This window comes from Anguilla rostrata, chromosome 3 (genome assembly GCF_018555375.3).
Source record: "Anguilla rostrata isolate EN2019 chromosome 3, ASM1855537v3, whole genome shotgun sequence".
Classification (NCBI taxonomy): domain Eukaryota; kingdom Metazoa; phylum Chordata; class Actinopteri; order Anguilliformes; family Anguillidae; genus Anguilla; species Anguilla rostrata.
The window spans coordinates 12780596-12798564 of record NC_057935.1 but is presented as its reverse complement, the minus strand read 5'-3'; the positions used below and the strand labels follow the sequence as shown (position 1 = coordinate 12798564).

The window sequence follows — 17969 nt, the reverse complement described above, 5'->3', positions numbered from 1 at the left end:
CCACAGGCACGCACACACACACACAGGCACGCACGCACACACATACGTGCGCACACACACTAATAAGAGTAGGGAAAGGATTACACAATGTTCTCATAATCAGCATTTTTATCGTCCCCGCTGTGCGAGCGCTCACCTCCCTGGTGCCTCCGGGCCGGTGCCAGCTGGGCTCGGCAGAGCGCAGGGCAGGCCACCGCGCGCGTCCTCCACGGCGCCGCACGCAACCAGCCGCGTCACCACAACCGCGTCACGACAACCGCGTCACGACGACTGCGTCACGACGACCGCGTCTGCCCCGCGCGTAACGGCGGCCGGACTACCCTGATAACCACGTCTACGCTTTAACAACCGCCTGCGGAACCACGCCGCGTGTCATTATGAGGCCGGCGAAGATAACGCAGCCTTTCTGAGGACGGCGGGGTGTCGTGTTCCTCTACTCAGACGAGTCCCCGCTCGGCCCCGTGGGGCCCTCCTGTAACGCGACCGGCTCTGCGGGCTGGGGCCGAGGCGGCTGTAGAGGACACCCGACAGGCTCCTGCTTTGTGGGGACCTGTGATGCTCCCTCTGCCCTTTCTTCCTCTCCGTCCGGGGACATCCGTGTCTCGTTAGCTCACACAGGGACTGGGACCCCCCCTTATCGGCGCTTGATTACTTTATCAGCCGTTTACGTAACCTGACATTTCAGCTACATCTACTGATAAACCCATGGATAAAGAATAATGCTTGAGTCCCAATATGAAATGTTTTCCACGTGACCTAATCTACTACAAGTAAACTGCTGTCGGTGTACACTGTTAATTAGCCAACTGGGCGGGCGCGTAACTCGTGGAAACAAAAACCGAAAATAGATCTTGCCCTTGAGGAATGGGTTTCCCCTCCACTGGTCTGCACAGCGGGAGCCTGCGCCCATCCCACCAAGCAGGCCTATGAAAGCAAGCCTCCCTCTCCTGTGTCTTCAGGACAAACCAGGGACCTCCATCTTTGATGCCGATTCATACCACTTTCTCATAGATTTTATTTCTCCCTGTTACTGAGCAGAAAAGGTTGCTGGCTTGTTTTCAGCTCCCAGATTCAAGTCACATAACGTCTGTTTTTCTCCTACTAAATGCCAAAAGCAGGACAGCAATTTATCAAAGCAGTGATTTATCAAACTGTCAGCAAGGTGGATGATCCTGTGCCCCGTCTGACAACATCCACTTTTTCTTCAATCTGAATCAATCTTTAAAACTGAAATAAAAGGAATTAATTCTGCCTTTGTGTCCCAGGACAGCGATGCGTATTACAACCCTGCGAAGGGAAGGGCAGATTCGGGCATGTTGCACGGCGCACCGCTACCCGGTCCCCAGATTCCCCCTGACTGCTCAGCTCATTAAGACGACACTAAAGCGGGACGATCCTGGACAGCAGAGAGGCCAAGAGGCACTGAACATGAGCGCCTCATTTCAGAATAAGGTGAATAACAGGAATCAAACGTGACAGGGCTCACTGAGGTCGCAAAATCAGCACTGTGTTTCATCTGCTCGACAGAGGGAAGACATGGGCTGAGCTTACAGTGACTCACTGACCCTTACGAAACCCCAGGGACATAAACTACCACTATAACAATGTGAGCACTTGCGTGGTGGACACTGTGTTTACACTCAGGAGGGCAGGTCGGTACTCTGTTTACGAGTTGGTCAGTGCTCTGCAATTGGAGCGCAGAGCATTGTTCGGGTGCTGTGTTTAGAATACAGGCAGCGCCAGTACAGGTTCAATGCTCAGGTGCTGTGATTGGAGGATAAGCAGGGCTGGTCAGTGTTCAGGTGCTGTGATTGGAGGACAGGCAGGGTGGGTCAGCATTCAGGCTCGGTGATTGGAGGAAAGGCACGGCAGGCTCCGGAATTCTCACCTCGTTGCCGTACATCATGAGGTGGTGAGTGGTGATGAGGGCCTTGAAGACCACCACCCAGCTGCTGTTGGCGGTCCTCTCAAACAGCGTGTCCGCCAGCTGGGGGATGCTCACATTCAGCTCGCTGGTGCAGTGGATCAGGTCTGTAACCACAAACACAGCGCACGAGTGAGGCAATGAAACAGACACAAGACCAAAAAAAACACTGCACAATTACTGTATATCAGCCTATTAGCCTGGAGTCTATATTTACCATACTGCACAGGCATAGCCACGAAACCCATGTGTTCTGATACGGCGACAGAAATATACAAGAGAAAATGAGAATCTTTTCAAATCCAACCATCCATTCTTCCGCCCACACCATACCACCTCCTCAAGGTTCATCCATCTTCATAATGAAAACAGCTGCAAATTAGTGCAGTTTCCATGCTTTATATAGGGGTTCACATCACTGTGAAGAGCTCGATATCTGTTAAATAAAAACACTTGGAGCGGATATTAATGTTCCATTCAGTGTCATCATTATTCAGACGATTAACATATTTCTGATCTAATTTGAGAAGAATCTGAAAATCATTCCTTAACAATTACAATTTCAGCTTGTGGCTAGTTTAAGCAGGTTGCTCCTATTATATCTTTCCACTGAAAGCAGAAATGGAAGTAAGAGAAGTCAGTCAGCTTCATCAAAAGCAAGTTATGAAATTAAAATAAATAGTCACATTGCTTTTTTAAAAAAGTGTGTCTCCTTTCTGCTTGCAACAGCATTCCCATGCTTATTTCCTTCAGTCTAGTCTACATAAAGCCTACAACCTATTTGGGTCCTCCAAGACAAAAGACTGCTTTAATGCAGGCGTGTGTTGATTTAAGCAGGAAAAAGTCCTGAAATCTGGGCATCTCTGATCACAAGCCAGTTACAGTACAGTCATGCTACCAGAAATGGAACATGCCCTCAAATCATGAACAACATAGAGCCCCTTTGCACAATAGCATGTGACACACTTTCATCAAGAGCAATGCACAGAACCCTGACAGTGCACGAATGAATCTCCCCGCTTCCCGCAAACTGAGTAACTACTCAGGGCTGATTTTTCCCTTCGATGCTTGAATGCCCGGGAACGGGATGGGCTTCGCCAGGGAGCATATTGTTGACAAAGAAAAGAGAAAAAAAAACACAAGAAGATACATTTTCTGGGTATCTAGTCCCAACAAGTGAGCAGTCAAAGCCCTCTGACGCAGGTCAAACAGGATGAATAACCGCAAACACGGGGACGAACAAACGCGGTCCTGCAAACGCTTGGGTCAGCAGCCCAAGGATGACTTGTGAGGTCATCCGTTAGTCCCTTTGTTCTCCGGCTGCCTGCGGGGTAACTCCGTGAAAGTGGCCTATTGTTCCACCGTGTTTGGACCTGCCGGTACCAGCCAGCGACTGGTACTCTGGGCTCAACCAGGGCCCTGGTACCCATGAGGTCAGTCTAACAGATCAGCTCAGCTGACACCCTTCTATCCAACCAAGGAGGAAAGCTCAGCTCAAGCCCACAGACCTTCTACAGGACCACTCTGATACCAAGGCCAACAGTCACACAGCTTCTTACATAAGGAGTGCATAACTAGGATCAGGGTTCCCCTGTCCATCCCCTGACTACATCAATTATGAGCTAAAAGGCCAAACTGATCCAAGATCATCACTCCTGCTCTGACACACTTTAAGACTACAAGCCCCAGATTACCCATTCTAGCATGCACACAGAGAACACTTTTTTTTTTTTGAAACTCACACACACAGAAAAGTCGAGCAGCTGAGAAACCCTAGAATGGCTCATAGTTCACAGGGGTTTTTAAGTCAGCGTTGACACTACAGGCGTGACGACACTCCCTGAAATAAATGCCTTCAATTTACACAAGGCTAAACATTCAAATGTTTAAGCACACCCCAGTGAAATGGCGGTAGATGCAGATGGCAACCTCTAATACCTTAACTCTAAATCATTGCCACAGGTGGGCAGGATAATTGGAGAGGAACTGCTAATTAGAACCTTTATTTTCAGAGAGGCAATAAAGGAGTATGTAACGTGTGACAACTTTATTTTTGTAATTGCTTTTTTAATGGTTGATTATGAACAACAAGATGCTGGAAATTAATTACATATCACATCGAAACATATATTCAAACTACCAATTACAATCTATAATCGCGGTAAAAATACCTGCTAATGGATTAGCAACATGCACCCTGAGACCGAGTCCACTGTATCCCATATCAGACTGCTTGCAGTGAACCTCGGGCTCAGTTCCACTGATAAACAGACCAGCTGTGTGCTGCAGTTCTGCTGATAGAGCCCCACTGCCCCAGAGCCAAAGGGCAGAGCAACCCCACGTGGCCCCAAACGCAGCAGGTAAGAGTCAAAACCCACCCAAGGCCGAAACCTCTCTGCGCTACGCCCAGGAAAAGCACACTAATTACACCTAAAACAAAGAGTCAGAACCTGGCCTGACCACCTGCCCTGGCCCAGAAACTTTCACGTGAAGAGCGAGTACAGCGCCACACGCCTGTATGACACTGCAACCATTACACAGGAATGCCATCGCCATTCTGGTTCTGCAAGGCTCCCAGTTTCCACGTCAGACCGCTCGGCAATGCACTGGCAGCACCACGAGATTCTTCAGGCTTAACTCGGGACTCAACTCGGTATTCTCAGCAATGGAATACCCGTTTCCCTAACTTTGACCCTGAAACAAACAACAGCAACATTCTAAAGACTAACTATGGGGCACAGCCATGTACAACAGTGTGACAATGAAGGTTCTGTACAGTAATGCAGCACCGGACACTCCCGTTGCCAACCGGGGGCCTCCTGTCATTCAGAAGCAAGGCGGATGAAAGGAATGCTGGAGTGGAGTATCTGGCGAGTGTAAATAATCTGCTGGCACCGTACGGGGGAATGAGGCCGCCGCAGAGATAACACACCGCTGTGATCAGAGGATAAGTTGTTGGAGTTGCATCTGGGGCCTTCTGAGGTCCCGCACATCTATTTGCGAGGGGGCTGCTGTTTTTGGACTTTGCGCTGGCCACAGAGCCACTCGCGCTGATGAAAAATATATGACAGGATGTATCATGTGAAGAGATAACCTGGATGACCGACAGGAAGCCACGCGACGCTTCCTTTCACTTCCAGCGAGCGGAACTTCAATCAGCAATCCGCCAAACCTAATAGTTTTTCTGAGGCTTAGTAGTAGGGAAGGTTCTTTTTTTTACCTTGGTTGTCAAAAAACAACATCTTCAAAGGTGCTGGGTTACTCTGAGGACAAACACGAGGATCAAAGATGGCCACTGAACGTCTGACGCACGCCACACCCATTTCCTCTCTGAGCTCCTCTCCGTCAACCCGACGCCTCGGCTGTTTTGTACAGCGTGACAGGGACAATTACGCAAATATCAGGGTGACATTCCTGAGCTGCCTCCTCCAGACTTCAGCCTCACGAGGGGGGGGGGGGGGGAGCCGAAATTAACACGGCCCAGAGGGATTTCCACAGGATCCACCTTCCCAAAATCTACCTCTCTCACCTTGAGTCGCCGTGACGATCAGACAGACGGCGCTCGTGCTGCTAACTGAACTCGACACATACCCTTCGCGTCTCGGAAGATTAAAAACAAACTGACAAATGGAAATACCCAACAGGGAAATCACCTGGAGATTCTATCTCCTGTGAGCCGTGAGCCGAGGGCCTCTCCCCACAGACTGCACGATGCAAACACTGCACTGCCTATCAGGCGGCTCGGACAGACACTTCCATCCTGTGTGCTGAATTCAAACAGGCAAGCCGCCCAGAGCATATACTTCACATTTGTACATAGCAGATGCTCTTATCCAGAGCGACTTTCACACTTGCATTGTTTTTCATACAATCCATTTATACACCTGGATATTTACATAAGCTATTCTAGTTCGGTACCTTTGATTAAGGGTACCATGGTAATGGCCCATCTGGGAATCAAATTTGTGACCCTTGACTTATTGTCTCCTGATCATTACGCCAGACTATAGCCCACTATACCAAGCGCCAGCAGGCATGGAATGAGAGGCCACTCAAAGTTAGGCAACAGTCAGCATCCGCCAAATGCTCCTGCCACAGCTATAAATACATCCAGGTGGGCACATGAAAACCAACGGTCCTCTGCACCTGGAAGATTAACACTGCAGTCAAGACCTGAAGGTAGAGGGTTATCTGCCATCATAGACCAACAGGTGCTGGTACCACAGACACCAAATTACTGTCAAAAGCAATGGATGAAATACGCTCAACAACGTTACACCGTTCAACCCCAACAGTTAAAATTCAAAAGCTGTCCAGTCCTTAACCTGCAATATAAGTTCATGTGATTCAAATGAGATGTGATAACTGTGGCTGTGCCTCAGGTGCACGGCAGCTAAGGATGCCAAGCTGACAATACCATTCAAATCAAATAGACTTCTGCTCATTCCAAGTATAAGGCTCAAGCTGCTCTTTCAAAGGACAAGACTGATAATAGTCAAGTGAGCTTAATTAATTTGAAGGTCTGTTCATTACAACTATTTACCTCAGTAAAGTGCAAGAAAGACCAACAGCTGTTCAAATCAGGCTAGCAATATGAAGAAGCGGAGGAGTAGCCTAATTACAGCAGGCTTGAGCAGCCTCTGCTCCACCGGTCCCAAGGCCCTTAAAAACCACAACCTTTAAAAACCGCAGGCCAAACTGTAACCAGAGATTCAGCAAACACGCGCACACGCACGCACACACACACACACACACACACAGACAAACGCACACACACAGAAACACACACACACACACACACACACATTCAGAAAGCATCCTCCTTTCACATCCCACTGCCTCTAAATCTGTCAGGACCCTTGGCTTCATTCTTCTGGCTCCTGTGGAACAGAGTACTCAGGGGACGATCTGGTGCCATGCAAGCATCAATGCTTTAATGATGGAAACACAGCCATAAATGAGTCATAACTAAAATAAGTGTCGCCTGCCCTACCAAAAATGAATATTGGCACATCTGACAAGTGGCCTGCTGGCAATAGATAATTTGATGCAATTTTTTTCCAAACTCCCCTCCCCCTCTCCTCCACCCCTATCCCCCCAAATACACAATTCTGAATTGACAATTGAGAGTCTTGAGGGACTGATTTGCCACCTGCACCCAGCACAAGGAACACTGTAGCAGATGCCCGGCTAAAGCAATCTGAGGCACTTCTGCCTGCAACTACTCTCCACACTAAAGGTTACACAGTGCTACAGGAGAGCTAGTGTAGATCAGGCTTCTCTCTCACAATGATAATTTGTACCTTGTGGGAGCCAGGTGCACGGCTGGACTGGAGTTAATGCTGCAGTACCGAAAGGAACCCAAGCATTCTCAAAAAACACCCTCTCCCTGATGGGACAAGACAAACCATGCCCAGCCTCTGCAGGCTCCTATCAGTCAATCAAAGCCAGTTTGTGACACAGTTCAGGGTCAAGCCTGTGGCATTTTGGTTACAGGGCTAAATATACACTGTTCTGTTGCTTTTTTTGTGCTGGTTACCAATTCAATAGGTTAATATGGGTAAGCCAGGCAAATTGTAAGCATGGTGGAAAATTGGCCCTTAACAACCAGCTGGCTGTTTTATGCTGAATGGAAGCCATGACAACACTGCAAAAAAAAAGCAGTAGAGAGAGAAAAGGCTATTACATACACCTGCCAAATAATAAGTTAATGAAAAGAATGAACTCTCAGAATAGTCACACCAGAAATGCACCATTAATGCAATTCAAACTCAAAACTCCATTACTGCCAATTTTCAACTGATCCAGTCCATTCCTTATTTTACGACTGGAAAGATGTTTGTCTTCTGGTGCAGAAATCAGTTTTGTGGAGTTTTCATAACAGTAAGGCTTAGAGCCCAATGAGGTCTAAAATGGGGTGAACTCATCATAATAATTTACATTTATATTTTATCTATATGCCCCCAGCATGGCCAAAAGCAATGGTGCAACTTCATTTTCACTGCATGCAATATTAAGAGGTTCTGTGCCTAGAGAATGTCAGAACTAGCAAATAAAAAAACTAGTTGCACAACTTTGTTGTGAAACTGCAGGGCAGCAAAATACACATTTTGTTTCTTAATTTTATGGGATGGTTATGCAATGTCACTACTCTAAGCATGTGCAGTCGCACAATTCCCTGACCAGTCCTGTCTAGTTTCCAAGTTCGTCAGTCTTGACTCACGAAAAGTTCAGTTGTAGTCCTTTAAACGTGACATCACAGGCTGAACAGCAAGCCCACAGCATACCATCATCTTTGTTTTTGGAGTCAGGCATAATAACACTTATTTGTGAGGCTTACTGTACGAACACACAACCGGGGAATTCTTGTCAGGCAGTAGGAAGTGTGGCCAGCAGTCAAGAACTTCGTTTAAAAATTTAAGGGAGTAAAAGGGACGTATCTGCCTTTCTCTAATACTAGCCTATAATAAAGGTCGCGAGCCAGATGATGACTGACGGCTGACGAAGGCTTCGTAGCCTCCTGGCAGTAGATACGTTGTTCACCGAAAATCCGGGTCCAGATACAGATATGCACACGACATTCACACACATTTGGAGCTTATTACGCAGCGGCGCGTAAGACTGATGAATAAATAATGTTGCAAACCAGCACAAAAATAGTATATACAGCTAAATCTTTATCTGCAAGCTAGCTGACAGAACTAGGGAGCTAGCTGGCGTTACTTACAATCCAGATGTTTCTTTTTGGGTCCGCTGACTTCATGTGTCGTAGCCTTGCACACTGCTTTGCTGATAGCCGATCCAGTCATGCTGTGCTGAGCCGCTGCGATCCGATCGGTGATACTCTGCCCCGACATGTTGATTAACGCTGCTAGCTAGTTATCTAGCTACACTTGATCTTAAATAATTTCTCACCTGGTGGATATTTTTGTGTAAAATAACGTTACCTGACGGAAAATAAAAACATACACTGAAACGCAAAAGATGCGAGAAAACATACGGTGAATGCAGAGTCTAGCTAGCCAGCTAGCTAGAGCAGCTAGTCATGGGGTTAACGTCCAAGTAAACCAAAAACCTATCCACGCAAAATTAAATAACGGATCTTTACTACTTAACTATGGTCCGTTAAAAAATAATGAAAAAAAATCAAAACTATAAAACGTAACTAAGTAGTTAACCTTAACTAGCTATGTAACGTTGAAGTTAGCTAAGCGATTTCAACCAGGAACAAGTCTCGCACTCTAGTTTGCAAACCAAAAATGACAGTCACCTTACAGCAAATGTGCATGGTTGTCTGGCTAGATACCGAGCAACCTTGAAAAGTGAAGAGCTGTCAAGAAATACTACCGGCTATCTGGCAAGCAAGCAAAGTCCGTTTGCTGGCTGGCTAGCAAGCTACCTTATGAGCTGACAAATCACAACAAAACGCAACACAGGTATTCAGCTCAAATGACATGGCTAACTTACTAGCTAGCTACCTAATGTTACCTAGCCTTACCTCACACGAAGACCAGCGAGATAACAGAGAGGCTAGACAACTTAACAAGCTGCTTTAACTGTTAGTTTGTTAATTTATTACACGTACAGATTTCCTGCATTAACAAGAAAATTAATCACAAAATGTTTACTTGCTTTATAACGTTATACGTTCCCAAACCAGGTTTGACGCTATAGAGTACAATAACCTATGTTAGGCAAGTTAGCTAATTAGCTTGCTACTTGAGACTTTCCCGCTAGCTAGGTAGACTAGTTGGATTTAAACTCAGCTTACTAACCGGCGAGGACGCAAAGGGTTTTGGCTTTTTAACACGGTTGTTTCAGCGTAAAATAACATGCCAGTGCTATCTGGCTCGGCAGACTGTGCTAAAATGTTAATAACGCTAGACTAACAGTTAACGTTACGACCTAACGTCAGCTAGCTAGCTAACTTTGCTATCCAGGCACTGTCAGTTCAGGTTTGATAGCCTAACGTTAGTACTTTTCGGCTTACTGTCTCTTGTCAGGACCGACAACATAAGTTCTTTTTTAAAAAATATCTGTCCAGTTGAACCACCCCTTAGAATTACATACTAAATTGTTCCGTCCATTTTTGACGGTAAATTGCTTCACTTCTTCTCCCTCTCCTTCTCCCTGTCGGCTTCTTGCGATTCCGGTTTATTTCCGAATGTATTACTCCAGACAAAATGGCTGCGCAGCAGTCAGGTGATCAGAGGAGGGGTTGACTGGGCAGGAACGAGTGTGTGGGGTGGGAATTAAGGTGGAAATGCACAACGAAAATAATGCCTGAGCATGAGCAATTCCATAAAACACAGACGTGCATATAATATGAGACAGTGAAGTTAGCACAATTATTTTTACCGATGTAATATCACACATTATTATTTATTATGGCGCATATTGTTAAATGTGACAATGACGCCGATACTAGGAGAACGTAGTCAGTCACACATATTTTAAGGTCGTACTGCAATATTCTCAAACCAGCATGTCCTTGATTGACCGCTCATACTACAGTACATTACAGAACATTGTGTGTCAGAGAAACCAAAATGCATCGGTAATCATATGCAAACGGAATAAACTGTATATTTTTTTAAAACTTTTACCCGAGAAAACGTTACATTTTCCTTAATATACTGTGTGTATTTTCTCCATATATACATAAATATATGTGTGTATGTGTGTGCGTGTGTTTGTATACATATAGCTCCACAATGTTTGGGACCAGGACATAGTGCTTCTTGATTTGGCTCTGTACTCCATGGTTTTAGATTCATAATCAAACAATTCACATGTGGTTAAAGTGCACATTCTAATTGACAGCACTTTTTTTTTTACATATCCTCGTATGCACCATGTCTGGGATCTTTGTCGTGCTGTAGGATGAAGCTCGATTAAATGAGGTTGGAGGTACTGGAGGCTTGACATTGAGCAGATAAGATTCTTCTGTATACTTCAGAATGAATTCTGCTGCTGCTGTCTGCAGTTACATCATCAATGAAGATAAATGAACCGGTACCTGTGGCTTAAATGGCCAAACCATAACACCCTCACCACCATGTTTCACAGATGACGGAGGTGCTTTAGATCTTGGACAAGTTCCTTTTGGCCTCCACACCTTTTTCTTCCCATCACTCTGTTCGTGAAGTCTTTCGAGGACAGTATACTAACACATTCAGGCCTGCTTCATGAAGAGTGTTTCTGATCTGTCATACAGGTGTTTAGGGGTTTTTCTTTATTATGGTGAGAATTCTTAAGTCATCAACTGTAGAGGTCTTCCCAGGCCTACCAGGCCCTTAATGATTACTGAGCTCGCCAGTGCTCTCTGTCTTCTTAATGATATTCCAAACAATCTATTCTGGTATGTCTAAGATTTGGCCTATGTCTCTGACAGTTTTTTTTTTGTTTTCATATTTCTCAGCTTTCACTGGCATAACTCTGACAACTTTGACAAACGCCAATAGCAGACTCCCAAGGCAATCAAAAGCCTAGAATCAAGACCAGATGCTAAAAGCTCTCTTATACCTACAGCAAGAAAGCAATCAAACACACCTGACTAATCAGAAACAAATTTGAAGACATTTGTTCCAAACAATATGGTGCCCTGAAATGGGAGGACTATGCATAAAAAGTGTTGTATAATTTCTACATGTATTGAAATATTTAATCAAACCTGAGAATCGGCACTTTAACCAAATGTGGATTGTTTGATTACAAATCTAAAATTGTGGCGTACAGACCAAAATAAATAAAAAAATGTGTTTATTCGTTTATTGAAAAAAAAAAACTGGGATGTGAAATTCCTTAACCGCAACCATGAGTCTTGGTGTAGGGATTATCTCAGTATTCATGGTATTTATAAAACAGTACTTTCTTATTCTCAAAAAAAGACATATCCTGAAACAAGAAATTACACACTCAATTATATGCCATTCAGGTCATCCGTAGGAACAAAACGTTTTGCTCTGCTGCTTACAAACCACTTCAGAAGCGGGTACCTTTGTGGATGGGATTATATATAATACATTCCTGTATAAAACAGCCTAAACACTTCACTGAGAAAAATATTATAGTGGCAATCCATATTCTCAGTCAACAAGACAAAGGTAACCAGAAACCTCTTTTAGCTTCCTTGCTTAGTCATCCCTCAAATTGTTAATATTTATGTAAAATATTAAAATAAAATACTAAGTCAGTTCAAATTATATTTTAACCTTGGAGCCTCTTGATACATCAGATCAAAGTCAGATCAAAGGTTTCCCTCAGAACTGTCAGTCTTATAACTGTACAGAACACCAATTAAAGGAACATTTGAGAAAGAGAGCTGCACTTTTAAGATATGATCAGGAAGAGAGAAGAAACAGATGTGTTCTTTAAAAAAAGACATTCTTAACACCTGTGAACTATGTTGTTAACATCTGGTGCACATGTGTGAATGCAGATGCAACACACAGACACACACACACACACAGGTACACACACATACAAATGTGTGTACACCCTGACAAGTAGGAAGGGGTCATTAAGTGCATTTTTTACTTTTGCATTTTACATATTATATTATAAAGGAAATACATATTTTTACACAACATTTTGCAGAATTTTACTAAACTAACTTTATAGTTGAAATTGTTACAATTTACACAGCACATGCCTTTCAGTCCAAGTTAGATATAATTGGTCTTAAAATGCAATTATGAAAAGTCAGAGTATTATTTCTTCACATTTGTACCTAGTGCAGACTAGTGCAGAAGAGACAGGAACAGGAAATTCACAAATTGGAACTGGCAGATATTTATTATAAAATTACATTTATGAATATCTGAAAGTGTTTCCAAACACATATGTATCTTATGCTACATTCCTAGGGATAAAAATGTTGTAATTTGAATCAGTCGGTTCTTCAACCTGAATCCCAGAGCATTAACAGTCACTGCACATAAGAATGGAAAGAAGATAGCCCCATCTAGTGGCACAACATCAAAACAATCTCCATGGCAACTGGAAGACCATGGCAACAGAAGCTGAACTCCATATGAGCAGGAAGTCACATCATTTCTAAAAGATGTGGCAGATTCCACATTGCTGCTCATGATTTACTCAGCCCAGTCCCTTTCATCATAGATACTCTTTTTTTCATACTTATTTAAACACGTGTAGGTAAAACACAAAAGAGAACTCAAAATATTTAATACCATATTCCGTTTTTAGAACACCGGAATTAAGTTATATAATTATAATTGTTGTTAATTTATCAACTTATAAATATATTAAATGCATTTATAAGTTGGGTCTACACAATGATTGCTCTTTACATAACATACAATGGCCATTAATTCAGAGACAGTTCACTCTTTTCTTCAATCAACATCAAAATATATATTTACAATATGTAGAGATTTTGTAATGACATTGTTTTACTTGCACCCACGGCAATTCACATTTATAATAATAAATGATTTACCACTTACTTAGTTAGACACTTAGATGCATGTTACAGAGCGTGTACAGAGTGTGTTATCATGCACAACGGAAATGTACAACTGCAGGTAGCCTTGTGTAAATCACAATTACTGAAACAATTTAACAATTGTCAGTAATAATCATCATAAAACACAACTGAAATTAATCACCAGTCAAAGTGGTATGCAAGTCACAGCATTTGATTTAGGTCTCCATGAATGGTGTGGTATGGGGTTATTACTATTATATTAAGTGTCACATAACTGCTCGCGGGCTACATGAAATGAAAATCTTTGGGAAATAATTATAAAATTGATAAAGCACCTTTATTTTGATTCCATTTCAGTCCAGTCAATTATATTCTTGCGAGGAATTCCATTGCAATTATAAATAATTGATAAATGCCCATAGAATTTGGTGGGTAATTTTTAAACTGATTGAACTGAATTGGAATTGACCGTGATTCCTGGATTTTGTCATATTTAAGCCAAACTAGACACACCAGTCTTGTTACACTTCTCCGGTGAGGTTTTCAGTATGCGGACCCACGACAATGGGCTTGCAGCAGCCGGTGCAGATGTATCGCATCACACAGATGTAAACACTGCCCGAAAGGCCCGCTGTCAGCGCTAACAAGACCAGGCTGAGGTACGATTGTCCAGGTGTGTCTGGCAGCCGCACAGGAAATTTACTTCCATCAATTACAGAAGGTTCTCCCACAATTTGTGCTGGAATGAGAGCAGAGAACAAAACTCCATTAAGATGAAATGGGGAGTGCATGCAATCAAAACCTGTGTGCTATTTGGCAGGCACACGTCTATTTTCCACTCATTTAGTTTTTTTGTTTTCTTCCCCAAGAGTGCGCTCGACAGCTTTCATGTCTTCCTTCCTACCCAGTTCCTAATTTGTTTATTGGAAGAAATTGAAAAGAAACAAAAAAACCATTCATGTAATGTGAATCGACAGTTAGGAGCGCTTATTTAGCCACCACAAATATGAAAATGTTGTTCCTCGAATACGCTTGGATCTAAGCATTACCTGACTTGAGCGGCAGACTGCTAAGCAGACAGAATATGACCACGGCAGTTAAAAGCATCATGGGAAGGCGCTTTCACCCTGGGGACATACATATATTTAAAATTAGCGTTCTGATAAATGTCACAAATGAGGCATACCATCAACGACAATTTATCGCCCCTTAGTGGTGGCTCAATGAATATCAAGTCAATGTTCATTTTCGGCACCTGCCCATATTACCCAATATGGGTAACGTTTCTGGTTTAGTTCGCACAAATGTATTTTCTTTCGAGTATGAGTGTATTCATGTTTTTATTAAACGAAGAAAATGCAAATGCACGAACGTATATGTACGTAAACATAAGCACATATACAAATTAAGGCAAGTGCAATATCACATATTAAATAACTCCCATCACTTACTTCAGAAAAGCAGCGGATTTTCAACACAGGATTTCTCTAGTAATTTCCTCTCCCCTCGACCTGAACCCTACAGTCTTCCCTTCTTCTGTTTAACATTTTCTTGCCTCAAGACAGAATGGACGACAGCATTGCTTGATCAAAAACACCTTCCCTTTTGTCTCAATAGCGTCGTGCAATCGAGACAAGACTTTAGTCTTAAAATCACACCGAAATAAGCAGTAAATTTAAATCGAACATAGTATATTAAACAACAAACAATTACAATAATCTCAGTATCTTCCAGTGATCTCCTGTCGAGCTTTTCAAAATATGTAAGGAAAAACCCGTTTGATTTTGCGCTTCACTTGGTTAAGCCAACTCGCGACTTTACAATGAGGCAGCACGCGTCCGCGACCACAATCAAACCTCTTTCTCTGTTTAGTCCCTTTGATACGGTCTCATTATATTTTGTCTCGGGTCCTCCTAGGGAATGTACGACAATTAGAAGAATTGAAAGGACTTTTGAAATTGAAATGGCCTATTGTGTAAACATGTTTAAAATCAAATAACAACTTGGTGCACTGGCACTGATGTTGTAATATAACAGTGGATGGATATATTTGAATCAAAGCCACCATTCCGAAAACCAGACGACACTGCAATATGCTGTAAATGTAGCCTATTTGAACTAGAATGGAAGACTCTATTTTGCTCTCACCAAATATAATGGCAAAAATCCCAGAAGTCCCTGCATTGTCTAGTATTTGCTTCAAATATGAGGTTATTTGAACCCCTAGATGTCAGTGAAAACATGTAATTGCCCCAAAAACAGATCCATAATGTCCAGCCAAAGTGCTAGATCAGGGGTTTCCAATCTTATCCAAAAGAACCAGTGTGGTTGCAGGTATTTGTTCTAGTCCTCCATAAGATAAGACATCTCATTCTACTTATCATGGTCTTGCTTGAAGATTATGATTTGTTAATTATTTCAACCAGCTGTCTTATTGCCAGGCTTTTCTGATAAGATTTGGCACCCCAGTGCTAGACCTTGGTGCAGGAACTCCTCATACCAGTTCCCCTTCAGCCTGAGTCCCCAGGAAAGGTGGTCTATTGCAAAATAGCAACCCTGGTTGATCAATAGCGTATTTTGTGCCTGCACCAGCTGCAGAAATTGCACTGACCACTTGGACAATCTCTGGGCAGTTCAGATGGTTGATTGCAGAGTGAGACAGCCTGGATGCCAGACCCTCTCTGTCTTGGGAGTCTAGAAAGCCATTTTGTGAGTGGTTGCAAGGTGTTATAGCAAGTCTCATAGGTCAATGGTCCAGCTGGCTTGAATCACTGCCTCCAGTTGGAGCCACACCTACATAAGATCACACTACATCAGAGTGTCACCTTGACCAAGCACCATAAGATTGAGTCTGACAAGGCTAAGTGGTGGCCAGGTCATGAATTTACAGAGGATATTGCTGTTATGGGATGAACTTAAATATAACTGGACATCCCAAAATTGTAGAGAAAAAGAGTAGTCTGCATGAATATAATGTGGTATAAACTCCTGTACACTGCAATAAACCATATATTTTGCAGGTATTCTTGTAAATGCTTTTCATCTTCCACACTGATAGCCATTGTAAATTGCCATGACGAAATTGTAAGCAATAAGAAGCGTGGAATTTTCAATTAGAAGCAGGAAAGTTTATTCTATTAACTGCCTCCCCTTGTAATTTATAACACCAGTGAGTGATCCACAAAATTCTCCCTTGTTTTAATGATTTGTGAAAAAATTAAAATTTTTATTTATTTAGAGAGACAAGATAAATGATTATTTGTGTCATTACATTGCCCACAAGTCTTGTTAATTCACAACAAATATCAGTTCATGCCAACCATTTGCAAAGATGTAACTTCTGGGGCAAGTAAAAAGTGGGTGTGTCAAAAACATGTCCTCATGTTATGATATTTGTTTTGGGGCGCTGGAATACAGGGTGCATTGGGCTGGGCGGGACTCCGTGCCTAAAACCCCGGGGGGTATTAGTCTTGGGTGAGCTGTGAACAATTGCTCAGCTTTTCAATTGCAATTACCCAGTTCTGGTGCTTGGATTATACGGGCTATTTGCACTCTCTGGCATTGTTTGGTACAATGGCCTTGGCCTGGTCCAAAGCATTTGCCAAATGAAAATCTCTGGCCGGTTGGTGAGTATGTCAGCCTGCAAGCACTTCAGCTGCGATGCTTCTGAAGGGGTGTGGGTGGTACAGCTGTCACTGGGAGGTACAATTGGAAATTACATACTGGGGAGAAAATAATTTTAAAAATAAATTTTAAATATACATACTTCGGGTCAAAGCTGCGGAGTTGCACACTCATTTACTTTTCAGCGAATTCTGTTGCGATGATAATTCCGACTAACGAGGTTTTAGGTTTGAATCGTTAGCACAGGCATGCAGCTGCCAAGCTACTCGTTCCCTTTTCTCTTAATAAGTGGCATTGTGTATTTTTAGCCCGAGGCAGCTGCAAGACCTGAAATTATGAGACACTGGGAAAATGCAGGGACTTAAGAGCACAGTGTGTGGGAGAAATGCGTAATGAAGTGCGTCCTCCACGCAGAACATTGCATGGACATACAAGCAAGTCTCAAATAATTCATGCTCCTTCACAAACTGAGGGCAATATTTTTAGTAAATCCAAATCTGTTGGGAATAGTAAATACTCGCACATATCTTTGCTTGCTACAGTTAAAAAGGCAGACAGCCTTGTCGACTCTAAAAAAAAAAAAGCACTTAAAAAAGCACATAAACTTGCATACTAGCACATGTATATGAGCACACATACATCATTCCACATTCCACATAATTCAGCTCCTACACCCCAACAGTAAAGTCAAAATGAGCCCTACAGGAACCATAAACACACACAGGCCACACCTTTGATAAAGACAGTTTAAAATGCTGTTTGTAAAAAAAGTTTTTTAAATTTAATTAATTTTTTAAAGAACTGAAAATATTTGAATACCGACTTTTCAAAAATATTTGTGTACACATTCCATAAAAAATTAATGGAATCACTTAAAAGCAAATTATGCAAATATGAATACATTTATAAAGTAGTTCTAATATGTTTGACTACAACAAATGAAATTTTAGACTCATTAACTGTTTGAGA

General features: G+C 42.7%; 1 protein-coding gene and 1 long non-coding RNA gene across 8 annotated transcripts in view; both read right to left on the bottom strand.

Moving 5' to 3' along the window:
* Nucleotides 1-10111, bottom strand: part of si:ch211-200p22.4 (phosphatidylinositol-binding clathrin assembly protein) — a 37958-nt gene extending 27847 nt beyond the window's left edge. For all 7 annotated transcript variants that reach the window (XM_064326306.1, XM_064326307.1, XM_064326308.1 and 4 more), the window contains exons 1-2: nucleotides 8652-10111; nucleotides 1889-2031 (exon numbers count right to left, since the gene is read on the bottom strand). In XM_064326306.1, the coding sequence (XP_064182376.1) occupies nucleotides 1889-2031; nucleotides 8652-8781 (273 nt within the window). In that variant the 5' untranslated portion in view covers nucleotides 8782-10111. The remainder of the gene's footprint in view (nucleotides 1-1888; nucleotides 2032-8651) is intronic.
* Nucleotides 10112-12495: 2384 nt separating this feature from the next.
* On the bottom strand, nucleotides 12496-15226 carry LOC135250225 (uncharacterized). The gene is made up of 3 exons (XR_010328880.1): nucleotides 14828-15226; nucleotides 14426-14503; nucleotides 12496-14115 (listed from the first exon to the last, which is right to left on the bottom strand). It is a non-coding gene; the product is annotated as an uncharacterized LOC135250225 (long non-coding RNA).
* Nucleotides 15227-17969: the final 2743 nt, after the last annotated feature.